This window comes from Rutidosis leptorrhynchoides, chromosome 6, assembly GCF_046630445.1.
Source record: "Rutidosis leptorrhynchoides isolate AG116_Rl617_1_P2 chromosome 6, CSIRO_AGI_Rlap_v1, whole genome shotgun sequence".
Taxonomy (NCBI): domain Eukaryota; kingdom Viridiplantae; phylum Streptophyta; class Magnoliopsida; order Asterales; family Asteraceae; genus Rutidosis; species Rutidosis leptorrhynchoides.
The window spans coordinates 265,592,723-265,608,569 of record NC_092338.1 but is presented as its reverse complement, the minus strand read 5'-3'; the positions used below and the strand labels follow the sequence as shown (position 1 = coordinate 265,608,569).

At 32.1% G+C, this 15,847-nt stretch overlaps 1 protein-coding gene across 2 annotated transcripts; it reads left to right on the top strand.

Moving 5' to 3' along the window:
* Positions 1-1,855: 1,855 nt before the first annotated feature.
* On the top strand, positions 1,856-6,119 carry LOC139852732 (uncharacterized). Of its 2 annotated transcripts, XM_071842061.1 has the most exons (14): positions 1,857-2,107; positions 2,196-2,258; positions 2,832-2,887; positions 3,008-3,088; positions 3,187-3,260; positions 3,404-3,486; positions 3,681-3,787; positions 3,881-4,023; positions 4,131-4,178; positions 4,256-4,308; positions 4,471-4,555; positions 4,990-5,056; positions 5,400-5,516; positions 5,849-6,119. In XM_071842061.1, the coding sequence occupies exons 1-14, from the start codon at positions 1,935-1,937 to the stop codon at positions 5,971-5,973; spliced, it is 1,275 nt and encodes a 424-aa protein (XP_071698162.1). In that variant the 5' UTR covers positions 1,857-1,934; the 3' UTR covers positions 5,974-6,119. The 2 variants fall into 2 exon arrangements, with proteins under 2 accessions (XP_071698164.1, XP_071698162.1); XM_071842063.1 differs by lacking the exon at positions 4,990-5,056 and having other exon boundaries at positions 1,856-2,107; positions 5,849-5,986.
* Positions 6,120-15,847: the final 9,728 nt, after the last annotated feature.

Below are 15,847 nucleotides of genomic sequence, written 5' to 3'. Positions count from 1 at the left end.
AGAAATTACAATCAGCTAAAGATATATAAAGGTAACTAATAGTGATCACATTATGTATTCTCACCTTATAATAGCTTTATACCGTTGAGGAAAATTAGATGATTAGCATGTATCAATTATGGTAGTTAATCTCATAGTACATAGCTCGGAGAAAAAAAAAACAAGCATGAATAATTGCCGCTAAAAAAATCAGGGCATAAAGACGTATCACACTAATATTGAATAAATGGATAAATATGATGAGTTTATATGTTTAAAATGGGCTCATGTGACATAATCATATTTAAGTGGGTAAATATATTATTAAAGTTAAGAATGGTATATATGATAAAAATTTTAAATAAATAAATAAATAAAATATTTAATTAATGTTAATGACATCATCAAGATAACATAGACACTTCTTGATGAATGTTATTATTTAGGTGGGAAAACGATCGATAAAAATAACATTCAAGATAATATTGTTCGTGAAGAATATGAACGTTTTTTTTTTTCATGTTTTGTGAAGTAAAATTTAGCCCGATTTAGAGTTTAGGGTTTAGGGTTTAGGGTTTAGAGTTTATTCCATAAACCCAAAACACCAAACACTAAACCCTAAACCCTAAACTCTAAACCGTTCGTGTTAAAAACTCAATCTAAATCCTAAATCTAAACCATAAATCTAAACCCTAAACCCAAAATTTCTAAACCCTAATATCTAAACCCTATAAACCCTCATATCTAAACTCTAATATCTAAACCCCAATAGCTACAACCTCAACATACGCTCGAAAAATACGATAATTGTTATATATTACTTCTTCGAGCGTTTTCCCGCCAAAATAAAAATATTTATCACAAAGTGTCTCTACTAAATGTTCATATTTTCATCCTATCTATAATGTTCGTGAACAAAGTTTTTTCAAAAAACGAAAAAAACGTTTTTGCTTCCCCCCGATTGGTTACTTACCCCTTGATCCTACCCCTATATATATATATATATATATATATATATATATATATATATATATATATATATATATATATATATATATATATATATATATATATAGCAAATTTTTTTTTTCTTCGTTTTTTGAAAAAACTTTGTTCACGAACATTATAGATTGAATGAAAATTTGAACATTTAATAAAGACACTTTGTGATAAATGTTTTTATTTTGGCGGGAAAACGCTTGAAGAAGTAATATATAACAATTATCGTATTTTCGAGCGTATGTTGAGGTTTTAGATATTAGGGTTTAGATATTAGGGTTTATAGAGTTTAGATATTAGGGTTTAGAAATTTAGGGTTTAGGGTTTAGATTTAGGATTTAGATTGAGTTTTTAACATGAACGGTTTAGAGTTTAGGGTTTAGGGTTTAGGGTTTGGTGTTTTGAGTTTATTCCATAAACCCAAAACACAAAACCCTAAACCCTAAACTCTAAATCGGGCTAAATTTTACTTCACAAAACATGAAAAAAAATGTTCAAATTCTTCACGAACAATATTATTTTGAATGTTATTTTTGTCGATAGTTTTCCCGCCTAAATAATAACATTTATCACGAAGTGTCTTTTCTAAATGTTCATATTTTCGTGTGATCTTGATGCTGGAAAAAAAAAATTCCAAAAAAATGAAAACAAAAATTTTTGCTTTCTCCGATTGGTTACTTTCCCATTGATCATGCCCCTATATATACTCCGTATTTTTTTAACAGCTAATGAGAAAACATCCGAGAAGTACTATACCACTTATTACATCTCCCGTTTTAACTATACCAACAGATAAACCAAAAACAAGCCCCACCAACAGTGTTACCACATCACAACTTCATATATTACTCGGTATTACAGTATATAATAAGAATCATATGAGGCTTCCCTGACATCGGACGGAGCGGCTAATTTGGTAAGGTTTTGGCGGCAAAGGCAGACTCCAACAAGTTAAAATGGGGGAAGAAGCCGATGTAGAAATCATACAACAAACGACGGCGGAGGAGTCTTACTGTTGGCAGCCGCCGGCGATTCGTTTCGAGGTTCCTCCATATAAAACCTACCATTTTTCTAGACATTTTCGTGCCTTGTCTACTAACCCTAATAACTTCCTCAAGTGTGTTAAATGGTGAGTAAATTTATGCAATCATCTCCTCCAATTACAATTATTCCTGTTTTCATGTTTAGTAATATAATAATAATTATTATTGTTGTAGGTCGCCGGATGGTTCCTGCTTTCTAACCAGCTCCGATGATAATACACTCAGTCTATTCTCATTGTAAGCACTAATCATTTACACTTTTTTTTTTACATAATTAATAATAGATAATATAATAATATAATATAATCAATCAACTTAAGTCTTGAGGTTATTTATCAATTAATTTGGGAAAAATACATCAATGGCACCAAATTTAATACTTCCTAGTAAATTCCACCTCTAAAGTTATGCGATTTCTAATAAATAATGTAAAACGGGACTATTATTGAGTTTTTTTTCTTCTAACACTGGACATTTTTCAGTTTTTGCCACATTTTTCATTTCTGTGCGATGTTTTCAGTGCCGTGCTTCAATTTGTTTTTTTTTTTTTTTGAGTCCTATGCTTCAATCAATTCTATGCTTGATTTTTCAACTTTTTGTGATATTGTTAGATTTATGGGGGATGTGTCCGTTTTATTATTGAAGTATGTAATATGTATATACAATAAGGTTTTGATTTATTATTGATTCTAGTGGGCATATAAATTTTTATTTTTGCGATATGACAGTCTTCATGTTTTAGTTAGCTGACTGCCTGACTATTGATCGTGAATCGTGTACATATGAAATTTTATCATCTTTATTTGACAGACCAGATTATGAAACCTGTACAGATGAAAAAGCATTTTCTATATCTCCTAATGAAGGTTAGTGTATATGTATATTTCAAATATATATATATATATATATATGTATTTTTTTATTATGTAACATGCAAATATGTGAATTGATAAGTAATTCAAGTTTTTTATGGTACTTGGTTGTAGATTCGTTTCCTGCAAGCCTTGCTATAACTGAGGGGGAATCCATATATGATTACTGTTGGTACCCTTACATGTCTGCTTCAGGTCCATCTTTTTGGTTGTAATCCTTTTCTAAATTTTTAATCATTGTTAGCATGTGAATCAGAAGTTGACATAAATAGTGTATTTTGATTGTATCTTAGATCCTGTATCTTGTGTGTTTGCAACTACCACTAGGGACCATCCTATTCATCTTTGGGATGCTACTACAGGCCAGGTGCTTCATCATTTCATCCTATATTTTTATATTTTTCTGCATTTTAGTTACAACAATGATCACGATTTTTCAATCTTCATATCATGGATAGTTGTTTTCGTATAAAAATGATTAATAAAATGACGTTCTAACTTGAATTGCAGCTACGTTGCACATATCGGGCATATGATAACATGGATGAAATTACTGCTGCTTTCTCAGTTGGTTTCAACCCATCGGGAACCAAGTATACTTCTACTTATTCAAACTATCTTTTTCAAGTATTACAATTTCTCTTTAATAATCTAACATGTTATATTCAACATTTAGTTGTGTTGATATCACTTACAGTAAGATGCATTTTATATACTTCAGTTAAAGACACAATAATGTGGTTTGTTGCTGATACAAATGATTATTGTTTGCTTCAATTCAATGCAGGATATATGCTGGATACAATAAATCTGTTAGGATATTTGATATTCATCGGCCTGGTAGAGATTTTGAACAGCGTTCGACCATTCAAGGAAACAAGGAAGGCCAGTCAGGTCGGTACTTTTATCCGTCCTGATTTATTATCCACTTATGAACTTGTATAATAATAATAATGCATAATCCTGTGTTTTTATTCATGTATGCAGGTATCATATCTTCGATTGCCTTTTCGTCAAGTCATACAGGGATGCTTGCTACAGGTTCGTATAGTCAAACTACAGCAATACATAGGGAAGATAATATGGAACTCTTGTATGTTCTACATGGTCAACAAGGTGGGGTTACACATGTAAGTATGTAGCTATTATTAAACACGTATATCTAATCTTTAATCATCATGATTATAATAAATATAAATATTAATTACTCACAGTTTGTGTATAACTTTATCTACAGGTTCAATTTTCCAAAGATGGGAACTATTTATATACAGGGGGAAGAAAGGTATAAATTTATGCGTATAGTACAATATTACTTTGTATATATGTTACTTCTATTGACAAAAAATCTGATTTATGTAGGATCCATATATATTATGCTGGGATATACGCAAGACTGTTGAAATTGTATACAAGTATGTACTTATTTTGTTTGGGTTCTAACAGATTCTAGTTATATATTTTAGCTTGTTTTTTTTTTTATGTGTTCTATCGTCATATTATGTTATTATTACTAGCACTTAAAATGATTAGAACTTCAAATTCTCATGTTTTTGTATACTCTATTAAACTATTAGGTTATATAGATCATCAGAGACCACCAATCAACGGATACAGTTTGACACTGAGCCATACGGTCGACATCTTGGTACTGGTGGACAGGTATTGTTACAACTTCTTTGCATATTATTAAAACCTAATGTTATTATATTACTTAGTGGTGGCAAACAGGAAATTCTGGCTTAATTCTTACGAATTAGTCAATTCGGGTTATGTTTTACCTATAATAGTAAAATGGGTAATTTAAATTAAAAACGTGAAAAGCTTAGAACGAAACGCTCCAAATATTCAAAAGTGTCAAAAGTCCCCCTGACTATTCTTTTCAATACGTAAAACATCCTAAATTCTTTTATTGAAAATATCAAACTATTATTGAAAGTTTGTACTGGTATCACTTGTTGTATGCAAACTTGAATGTTTTGGATAGAAAGATTCAAAATATTTGTGGGCTCCAATCTGTGATATAACCCGCCCATTTAACACCTATTCTATGATTCATGCCACTATGTAAAGTATTCTGCAAAACGTGAATCTAGGATGGGTTGGTGCATATATATGATCTTCAAACGGGTCAATGGGTCTCGAGTTTTCAAGCGGCATCAGGTAACACCATCTCAAACTATTTATATATGTATTAAGAAGGTGTTTGGATTAGCTTTCTTAAAAGGCTTTTTAGCTTATTAAAATGCAATAAGCCATTTTGAATTGCCAAACACCCTTGTGGTTTTTCATGAAGACAATAGAAGGGAGCTTTTTCAATATGAGCTTTTAAAACCTAAAAGCTAAAAAGCTTAAGCCCATTTGTAATAAGCTAATAAGAGCCAAACACCGCCTAAAATACTTTAGCCTTTACATTACAAATTTATTAACAAAAGTGTTACTCTGCTGCTACCTTCTTTAACACGTACCTGTTTTTTCATCGACCGTTTTGTGTTCATCAATTCAGATACTGTTAGTGGTTTCTCGTTCCATCCTTTTTTGCCAATGGCTGCCACTGCATCAGGACACCGTAGATTCGAAGCTCTTGATGAGTCTGATGAAGATTTGAGTTTAAATTTACGAGGTATAAGTTTTCCCAGATGTTTACACCTTCAAATACATCTCGTCAAGTGTTTTAAGTAATTTTTGAAGTCTATTATATTTACATTCAAGATCAAAAAAATTTTATCATATTTCTTTCCTGTCTCTAACCTCAAAAATGGGCGGTAATGTTTTTGGCTATTGATAAAATGTAAGCAATCACTCTGTGAGATACAACCTTAAAATAGATATGCAAATGCTATTATCATGAATAATATAATATAAAATATAATACAATACTTATGTAAAGTATATGTATGTATTGCAATGCAATTATCAGTAATGTTCTTGACACCGTCTGTATATTCGATGCAGATGATGAGAATTGTGCTTCTGTTTGGAGTTTCTCCGTTTATTCAGCTGAGGATTATGCTGCAAACACAGACCCTCAAGACTCGAATGGTCAATTTGATAAAAATAACTCATTTCAAGATCCTTGATCTTCTTCATTCTACAATTTTCATATTAGCAATTGATAGCCCAATGCTGCAAGCCTTTAATGTTTCAGGGCATCTGCAACTCATAATTTGATTGCCATTCTTAATCATTCGGATTTTTTGCCCTTTTTATTTATTTATTTTTCCTATTTACCGTCTATATGCTTTTTTATCACGTCATCTAATACGGTATGTTAGTCTTGGTATGTTAGTCTTTAACCGCTCGAACGACCACAGTTCAGAACTTGGCTTGTGTCAAATAGGTTAAACAGGTAAAACTCATCCGAACTTTTGATTAAACAATAACACCATATAACTTGTTATATTGGAAAATATGTAATAGACAAAATTGCGTTGTTGTCCCCTAAGCATCGAATCAAATGTAGATAACCTTTTTTTTTTTTTGACCTCGTTGACCCTCGTAACTTGTAATATTGGAAATTAGTATTTTTCCTTCTTTTAAGTAGGATCATGTGCATTGCACATGTCTCCTTTTTTACCGAACCAATTAATAATATATTTATTAGGCATAAGTTGCACAAGGATTTTAAATTTTTTTTTTTTTTTTTTTGTCATTCGCGAAGAAACAAGAACTTTATAACAAACTTTTCACGAAAAAAAAAAAACTTGAAAAGAAAAAAAGAGAAATAGGATACAAAACGGCGTCTTTCATTGAAAATTTTATTGGACTTGAACCACTTAATGAAAAATCATATTTGGGACAGTACACGGTTAATGTTAAGTGAATAAATATGAGTTTGCTTTCAGTTATATAAAACAGATAGCCTAAAATGAGGTTTGAAATTTTAAAAGAACCATTTGGTAACTTCTATTGAGATTTTTGAAGCGGACTCAACCAAAAACAAATTTTCGAAAGAAAAAAAAAATTAAAAAAGAATCACACCCACTTTTAATATAATCTTTGAATATTACCAACTTAGGTTCGATTCTCACTCCAGGCAAGGAGTTTCCAACCTTTGATGGTGTTTGCACAATAACCGGCGATCCTTTAATGTTATAACGATGATATATGGTTATCCAAGTCACAAGAGCATAAGACTGGGGTGATTGAGGTTTTTGGTCTCTTCGCTGACGATTCCCCGAAGGTAGCAATCAAGAGATTGCTTTACGCCACCGAGAGAATAGATACAACATGTGTTGTTGAGTTGATAGTGAATCTTGAATGACGATCATGTCTAGCATTCCATTCTATTTGTAGATGGGTTGGACCAGCTTTTTATGTTGCCCGCTCTTTCCCAATGTATTTGGAATAGTAGCTGACATTTCCCTAAATGTAATTCTGCAGAGGAAAGTGATGTTGTCCCTCCTTTGTTGTAAAAGCGTGCAGCCGAGCTAGGAACAATTTGGCTAGCTTGACTTGTAATTGACTGAGGTTGTAGAGCTTCGAGAGCACTGTTCTTGCTCTGTATTTCATGGACCTCGTTATGAGTACTTAGTAGTTTCCTTCGTGTGATATATTTCTACGAAGCAACTGTGATAATGTCAAAGCTATTGTATACGAACAAGAGGTGGGGTACACTATCAAGCTCCCCCAAGTTCAAGTTGACGAAGCATAGTTGATACCATAAGCTTCGTGAAGTTAAACTTACCGTAATCATTTATGCCGTTTGATTTGACCTCATACTGCGGCTGTAATTAATCTTGTCTGGAGTTTGTATCACTTTACCCCTTACCATGAAATATTTTATTCTTTGCAGTCATGGGTACGATCGTCAGTTTAAAACTCGTTTACCAAGGGTTTTAGAGAATGATTTGACGGCTGACCTTTCCTTAGTTTAAAGATTCAAAATTTTCATCCTTTTCTACCATTTCTATCCATTTTTTCTTCAAAAATTTGTGTTTCCAGAGAACTTCGTCGCCATTTCAACAAGGTAATCGAGGGTTTTTCTCTTACTTTTTCTTCTTTTTCTTGTTTTTACTATGGATAAGCGTGGCCTTAAGTCTTCTTTTAGCAATGTCAAACCGAAGGGCGGTGATATACTTATTCCTTCTTCTGGTAAGCACATTCTGCAACCCCCAAACGGTTATATTGGTATGTACACTCAATTTTTCACTGAGTGCAATGTTAGGTTTCTAATTTCAACTTTCTATCTCAGTGTTTTAAATTACTTTCAAGTGCATGCTTCTATTTTTCACCCTTTGGCTTCAAAAAAAGTCATGTTGTTTGAGGTTATGTGTAGGGCGTATGGTGGGGAACCCTTTGTTGGTTTATTCTGTTATTTTTTCCAAACCATCGACGTCGATGACTGGGTAACCATTCAAAAATGGAAGAAGAAGAAAGGAGGCCCCACCCCTGCTTATTGTTTTTTCCTCTAACTATCCTGATGTTCGCAACTGAAAGTGTTCTTTTGTTTCTGTGAAAAAGTATTTCCTGTTCCCTAAGGATTATCCGTCTATTTGTGATCCTTCAAGTTTATTCCTCAGGAGTGCAAAGATCCTTTCTCTTCTATTTTCAACGAGGATCCTGTGTTTAAGAGGATTTGTAGACATCCCATTATTCCCTCTACATATCCGGATGCTATACTCTCTAAACTAGGGATGGCTCCTAAATGGGAGGAGGGTAAAGCTAATCCTGTGATTTTGTGTGGGGATCAGGGTATGTCTCGTTATGATCGTACCAAATCCGGTTTGTGTATAGCATACGAGTGCAAATCACAATCACGTTAAAGGTGAGCGGTTTAAGTCCTTGAAAGCTCTTCGTATTAACAAGCTGCGAATCCAGTCAAGGTCAAACTTGATCAAACACTTAGAGAGAGAAAGTTCTTCTATATAGAGAGAAAGTTCTGCTCTGACAAAGTGATGTAATCTGCCTATCAATGATATCCAGGTGGCCTATTTATAGGCAAAAAAGGTCAAAGGTTCTTTGACGTGTCATGTTCTGATTGGTAGGTCAACCCTTATTCTTCGGTATTTTGACCAGTCAACCCGTATTTTTCGTCATATAAATTCATCTTTATTCGCTGTCCGCGTCTTCTATCTGCAATCCGCTGACACGTTTATACTTGGTTAATTTTTATGCTTTTATTGACGTTTATGGTGTTCGGTTCTTCTTTAAAAATGCATTTTCTATACGCTAACCGAGTAGCGTATCATTAAGTCCCCCAGTTTGAGAATGATAATTTTTGAAACTATCATTGTCAAACTTAAAAAAATAAATATGTTCTTATCGATCTTCGTTATTGCATTCAATGTTCTGACATTCTGATTTGACTTCCTCAATGCACTTGAGTGTCTACGATGTTATCTTTCCACCGCTTATTTCCCTATAGTTTCCTTTCGTTTTGATCTGCACCCTACACGTGTCCCATGAGTCGTTTTCTCTCCGTTTTGCTCCCGTATAAATACCCACTTTGTATCATCTCTTTTTTACCGTTGCTTTTATTATCTCTCCAATCTTTTCAAATCTTCAAAGACTTCTTAAGCGTGTCGGTAAGGTTTGTTTATTTCTTTTATTCGCTTATATTTGTAAAATGACTACTAACGAGGCATCGACCAGCGGTTCGCAAGCTAACGTCAGATATATTATTCCGCTAACTACACAAGAGTTTCAAGATGATCTGTGTTTATCTTATCCTGAGTTCCGCTGCCTTTTCAAAGGGCAAATGATCCTCCAAAGGATATGATGATGTTGTATAGTGATGCTTTCGATATTGGCAATGTCCGAATCCCTTTTTCTACATTTATGTTATCTCTTCTTCAATATTATAGAGTTAGTATAAGTCAGATACATCCACATGGTCCTCAAAAAATTAGTATTTTTGAAACTATATTGTAGATCTGTTCATGCCGCTTCTGAAGTGAAAATTTCTCTGCTCTTTATCGCATTAGAGTTTGTAAAGCGGGGTGGTTTACTTCTGACCGCAAAGTTGGAATTACCTTTACCCTTGAAATGAATAATAAACTTCCAGATTGGACTAGTTATTTCTTTTTTGTTAAGTCATCTATTATTCCTGTTGATTTTGCTTCTGTACGATCTTGGGTTCTGAGACGACCCGTCCTAATCCATAAGGACGAATACAATAACATATGATTACATTGCGAGGTTATTGACCTCTAAATGATACATTTTACAAACATTGCATTCGTTTTTAAAAGACAAACTTTCATTACATCGAATGTTGACAGGCACGCATACCATTTCATAATATATCAAACTATCAATGACTTAATAATAATCTTGTTGAACTCATTGACTCGAATGCAACGTCTTTTGAAATATGTCATGAATGACTTCAAGTAATATCTCTAAAATTAGCAAATGCACAGCGAAAGATTTCTTTAATACCTGAGAATAAACATGCTTTAAAGTGTCAACCAAAAGGTGAAATGTCCCGTTCATATTGATTATAAACGTTCCATATTAATTGATTTTGTTGCGAGGTTGTGACCTCTATATGAGACGTTTTTCAAAGACTGCATTCATTTTTAAAACAACCATAACCTTTATTTTATCAATAAAGGTTTTAAAAACATTACGTAGATTATCAAATAATGATAAACTAAAATATACTGTTTACACACGACCATTACATAATGGTTTACAATAGAAATATATTACATCGACATATGTTTCTTGAATGCAGTTTTTACACAATATCATACAATCATGGACTCCAAATCTTGTCCTTATTTTAGTATGCAACAGCGGAAGCTCTTAGTATTCACCTGAGAATAAACATGCTTTAAACGTCAACAAAAATGTTGGTGAGTTATAGGTTTAACCTATATATATAAAATCGTAACAATAGACCACAAGATTTCATATTTCAATACACATCCCATACATAGAGATAAAAATCTTTCATATGGTGAACACCTGGTAACCGACATTAACAAGATGCATATATAAGAATATCCCCATCATTCCGGGACACCCTTCGGATATGATATAAATTTTGAAGTACTAAAGCATCCGGTACTTTGGATGGGGTTTGTTAGGCCCAATAGATCTATCTTTAGGATTCGCGTCAATTAGGGTGTCTGTTCCCTAATTCTTAGATTACCAGACTTAATAAAAAGGGGCATATTCAATTTCGATAATTCAACCATAGAATGTAGTTTCACGTACTTGTGTCTATTTTGTAAATCATTTATAAAACCTGCATGTATTCTCATCCTAAAAATATTAGATTTTAAAAGTGAGACTATAGCTCACTTTCACAGATATTTCCTCCTCGGAAATAAGATTTGGCCACGGATCGATTCACGAACCTATACAAATATGTACATATATATCAAAGTATGATCAAAATATAATTACAACCATTTTTTATTATGTTTTAAAGATTTGAGTGTATTAAGTCAGCTGTCCTCGTTAGTAACCTACAACTAGTTGTCCACAGTTAGATGTACAGAAAATAAATCGATATATATTATCTTGAATCAATCCACGACCCAGTGTATACACGTCTCAGGCTAGATCACAACTCAAAGTATATATATTTTTGGAATCAACCTCAACCCTGTATAGCTAACTCCAACATTACTGCATATAGAGTGTCTATGGTTGTTCCAAATAATATATATACATGGGTCGATATGATATGTCAAAACATTTGCATACGTGTCTATGGTATCCCAAAATTACATAATATATTAGAATACATGTATAATACAATATAAGTTAGCTAGGATATGATTTGTATAGATTTGTTAAACATTTCCCGTAGCTAAAAAGATCAAAAATATCCAATCTTGTTTTACCCATAACTTCTTCATTTTGAATCCGTTTTGAGTGAATCAAATTGCTATGGTTTCATATTGAACTCTAATTTAAGGATCCAAACAGAAAAAGTATAGGTTTATAGTCGGAAATTTAAGTTACATGTCAATTACTAAAGAGGTAGTCATTTCCGTCGAAAGAACGACATCTTGATGACCATTTTGAAAAACATACTTTCACTTTGATTTTAACCAAGATTTTTGGATATAGTTTCATGTTCATAAGAAAAATCATTTTTCCAGAAGAACAACTTTTAAATCAAAGTTTATCATAGTTTTTAATTATCCAAACCAAAACAGCCCCCGGTTTCACTACAACGGCGTATATCCGATTTTATGGTGTTCATCGTATTTCCAGGTTTTAAATCATTAAGTTAGAATATCATATAGATATAGAACATGTGTTTAGTTGATTTTAAAAGTCAAGTTATAAGGATTAACTTTTGTTTGCGAACAAGTTTAGAATTAACTAAACTATGTTCTAGTGATTACAAGTTTAAACCTTCGAATAAGATAGCTTTATATGTATGAATCGAATGATGTTATGAACATCATTACTACCTCAAGTTTTCTGGATAAAACTACTGGAAATTAGAAAAATGGATCTAGCTTCAAAGGATCCTTGGATGGCTTGAAAGTTCTTGAAGCAGAATCATGACACGAAAACAGTTCAAGTAAGATTTTCACTCGAAATAAGATTGTTATAGTTGTAGAAATTGAATCAAAGTTTGAATATGAATATTACCTTGAATTAGAAAGATAACCTACTATAAATAACAAAGGTTCCTTGATCTTAGATGATTACTTGGAATGGATTAGAAAGCTTGGAAGTAGACTTGCAAACTTGGAAGTATTCTTGATTTTTATGAAACTATACTTATGGAATTTATGAAGAATATGTAGTGACCCGAACTTTTCCATGTTTATATATATATTAAATGAAATTGTTATTTACATGATTAAGTGTTTTCAACATGTTAAGCAATCAAACTTGTTAAGACTTGATTAATTGAAATAGGTTTCATATAGACAATTGACCACCCAAGTTGACCGGTGATTCACGAACGTTAAAACTTGTAAAAACTATACGATGACATATATATGGTTATATATATAGTTAACATAATTTTATTATAAGTATGTATTTCATTAGGTATTTTAACAATGAGTTATATACATAAAAATGAGACTATTAATTTAAGAAACTCGAAAACGATATATATAACGATTATCGTTATAACAACGTCTTACTAGGTACATATGAATCATATTAAGATATTGATACACTTGGTTAATTATGTTAAATGATAAGTAAATATATTATTAAGTGTATTAACAATGAAATACATATGTAAAAATAAGACTACTAACTTAATGATTTCGAAACGAGACATATATGTAACGATTATCGTTGTAACGACATTTAACTGTATATATATCCTACTAAGATATATTATATATCATAATATCATGATAATATAACAAACATCTCATTTGTTATAATAAACAATGGGTTAACAACATTCAACAAGATCGTTAACCTAAAGGTTTCAAAACTACATTTACATGTAACGACTAACGATGACTTAACGACTCAGTTAAAATGTATATACATGTAGTGTTTTAATATGTATTCATACACTTTTGAAAGACTTCAAGACACTTATCAAAATACTTATACTTAACAAAAATGCTTACACTTACATCCTCGTTCAGTTTCATCAACAATTCTACTCGTATGCACCCGTATTTGTACTCGTACAATACACAGCTTTTAGATGTATGTACTATTGGTATATTGATGTCAAAGCAGAGGGGTATAAAATACTATTAAATTTTAGCAGGAAATACTATTAAATACGATACAATTTTACACAAGATATTTATTTATTTATAGAATGGATATACTTAAACCTTGCTACAACACTTATAGGCAGTGTACCTAATCGTACAGTAGTGTAGTTTTTAGTAAGTCCGGTTCGTTCCACAGGGAAATCTTTAAACAAAGCTCAACGCTATATTAGTTTACTTTTATAAAAATACAAATATATATATAAGTAATATTATTATTATAAAGGGGGGTTTTTACCGTTTAATGACCGGTTTGTCGATTTTAAAACTTTAGTCGCAGTTAAAACCTAATGTAAAATATAAAATAAATACAAGACTTAAATTAAAGCGTAAAGTAAATAACGATAATGAAATTGCGAATAATAAAAATGCGATAAAATAAAATTGCGATAATTAAAAAGTACGATAATTAAAAGTGCGATAAAATAAAAGTGCGATAATTAGAAGTGCAATTAAATATAAAATAAAGGAAATTAAATATAAAATAAAAGAATTATGCTTATTTAAACTTCCGTAATCATGATGTTTGACGTGTTGATTTTAGTTTTATGCCCATGGGTTAATTGTCCTTTGTCCTGGATTATTTAATATGTCCGTCTGGTTTTTGTCCATAACAGTCCATCAGTCATAAATATAAATTGCAAGTGTCCTCGTCAAATTATTATTATACCCGAAGTTAAATATTCCAACTAATTGGGGATTCGAATTGTAACAAGGTTTTAATACTTTGTTTAATGAATACACCAGGTTATCGACTGCGTGTAAACCAAGGTTTTACTACTTTGTTAACAATTACACCAATTACCCTTGAATGTAATTTCACCCCTGTTTTAATTATTCTAGTGGCTATTAATCCATTCCCGTGTCCGGTTAAATGAACGATTATTCGTACATATAAATACCCCGCCCATCGTGTCCGATCGAGTGTATATGGTAATTTATAGGGACGCCCAATTGTAAATCTTTATATTAACATTAACAAACTTTCATTTAGTTAAACAAATATAAAGCCCATTAATAGCCCATAGTCTAATTTCCACAAGTGTCGTTCTTTTGTCCAAACCCCAATTATGGTACAAAGCCCAATTACCCAATTTTAGTAATTAGCCCAACATCATGATTACTTCGTTTTAAATAAGCATAATAATAACTTAGCTACGAGACATTAATGTAAAAAGGTTGAACATAACTTACAATGATTAAAAATAGCGTAGCGTTACACGGACAGAATTTCGACTTACACCCTTACAACATTCGCTAACATACCCTTATTATTAGGATTTAAAATTAAAATTAAAATTAAAATTAAAATTAAAATTAAAATATAAATTATATATATATATATCGTATATATTGAGAGAGATAGAGAAATAAGATATGAAATTTGATCAGAATTCGGTTTGCTTTATAGCCAGAGTTGAAAATTGGGGCTCCGCGACTCGCGGCAAAATGCTCCTCAAACTCCGCGAGTCGCGGAGGATGTATTTACAGCTCACACCCTTGGAGTTTCTTGCTGCCGACGGTTTTAATAATATATATATAATATATATATAATTAATATAATTAATTATATATTATATTATATTTATATACATAGTTAACTTGTAATTTTTAGTCCGTTGCGTCGAGCGTTAAGAGTTGACTCTGGTCCCGGTTCCGGATTTTCGAACGTCCTCGCGTACAATTTAATATCTTGTACTTTGCGTTTTGAATCTTGTATTCTTGTGATTTCGAGACGTTTCTTATCAATAATTTGAACCTTTTTGATTGTCTTTTGTACTTTTGAGCTTTTTGGTCGTTTGCGTCTTCAATTCGTCGAATCTGTCTTTTGTCTTCACCTTTTATTATTTAAACGAATATCACTTGTAAATAGAACAATTGCAACTAAAAGCTTGTCTTTCTTGAGGAATAATGCTATGAAAACAATGGTAGTAACGATATGTCTTCACCTTTGCAAAATATTTTTGTGGGTTTGGTGGGTTTCAGATTTGAAAATTTTAGCTCAAAACTTGCGGTTTTGTGTCACCCACTTGCTAACCTTGTATTTGGAAAGCAACACGTCCAGTTTACTTGTCCCGTATATTACCTTTCGGCAAACTACCGTCCGGTTGTAAAGGAAAGCGTTGAACAAGCAACTGTTAAGGCAATGTCCCGTGGCATGCTTTTGATTATGGTCTATAATGTGTCGGACGCAATTACTATCCTTGGTAGGAGCAATAGTAAAGCTCACCCTTATAATTTTTCGGTATGGCACAAGGTCCTGTCTTTGACCATGCTATGCAAC

Excerpts from the sequence above, each read along its gene's own strand:
- LOC139852732 (XM_071842061.1), top strand. The coding sequence starts at position 1,935 with ATGGGGGAAGAAGCCGATGTAGAAATCATACAACAAACGACGGCGGAG. Across the intron at positions 3,788-3,880 it reads AAACAAGGAAGGCCAGTCAG|GTATCATATCTTCGATTGCC; the intron begins GTCGGTACTTTT and ends TCATGTATGCAG. Across the intron at positions 4,309-4,470 it reads ACTGTTGAAATTGTATACAA|GTTATATAGATCATCAGAGA; the intron begins GTATGTACTTAT and ends TTAAACTATTAG.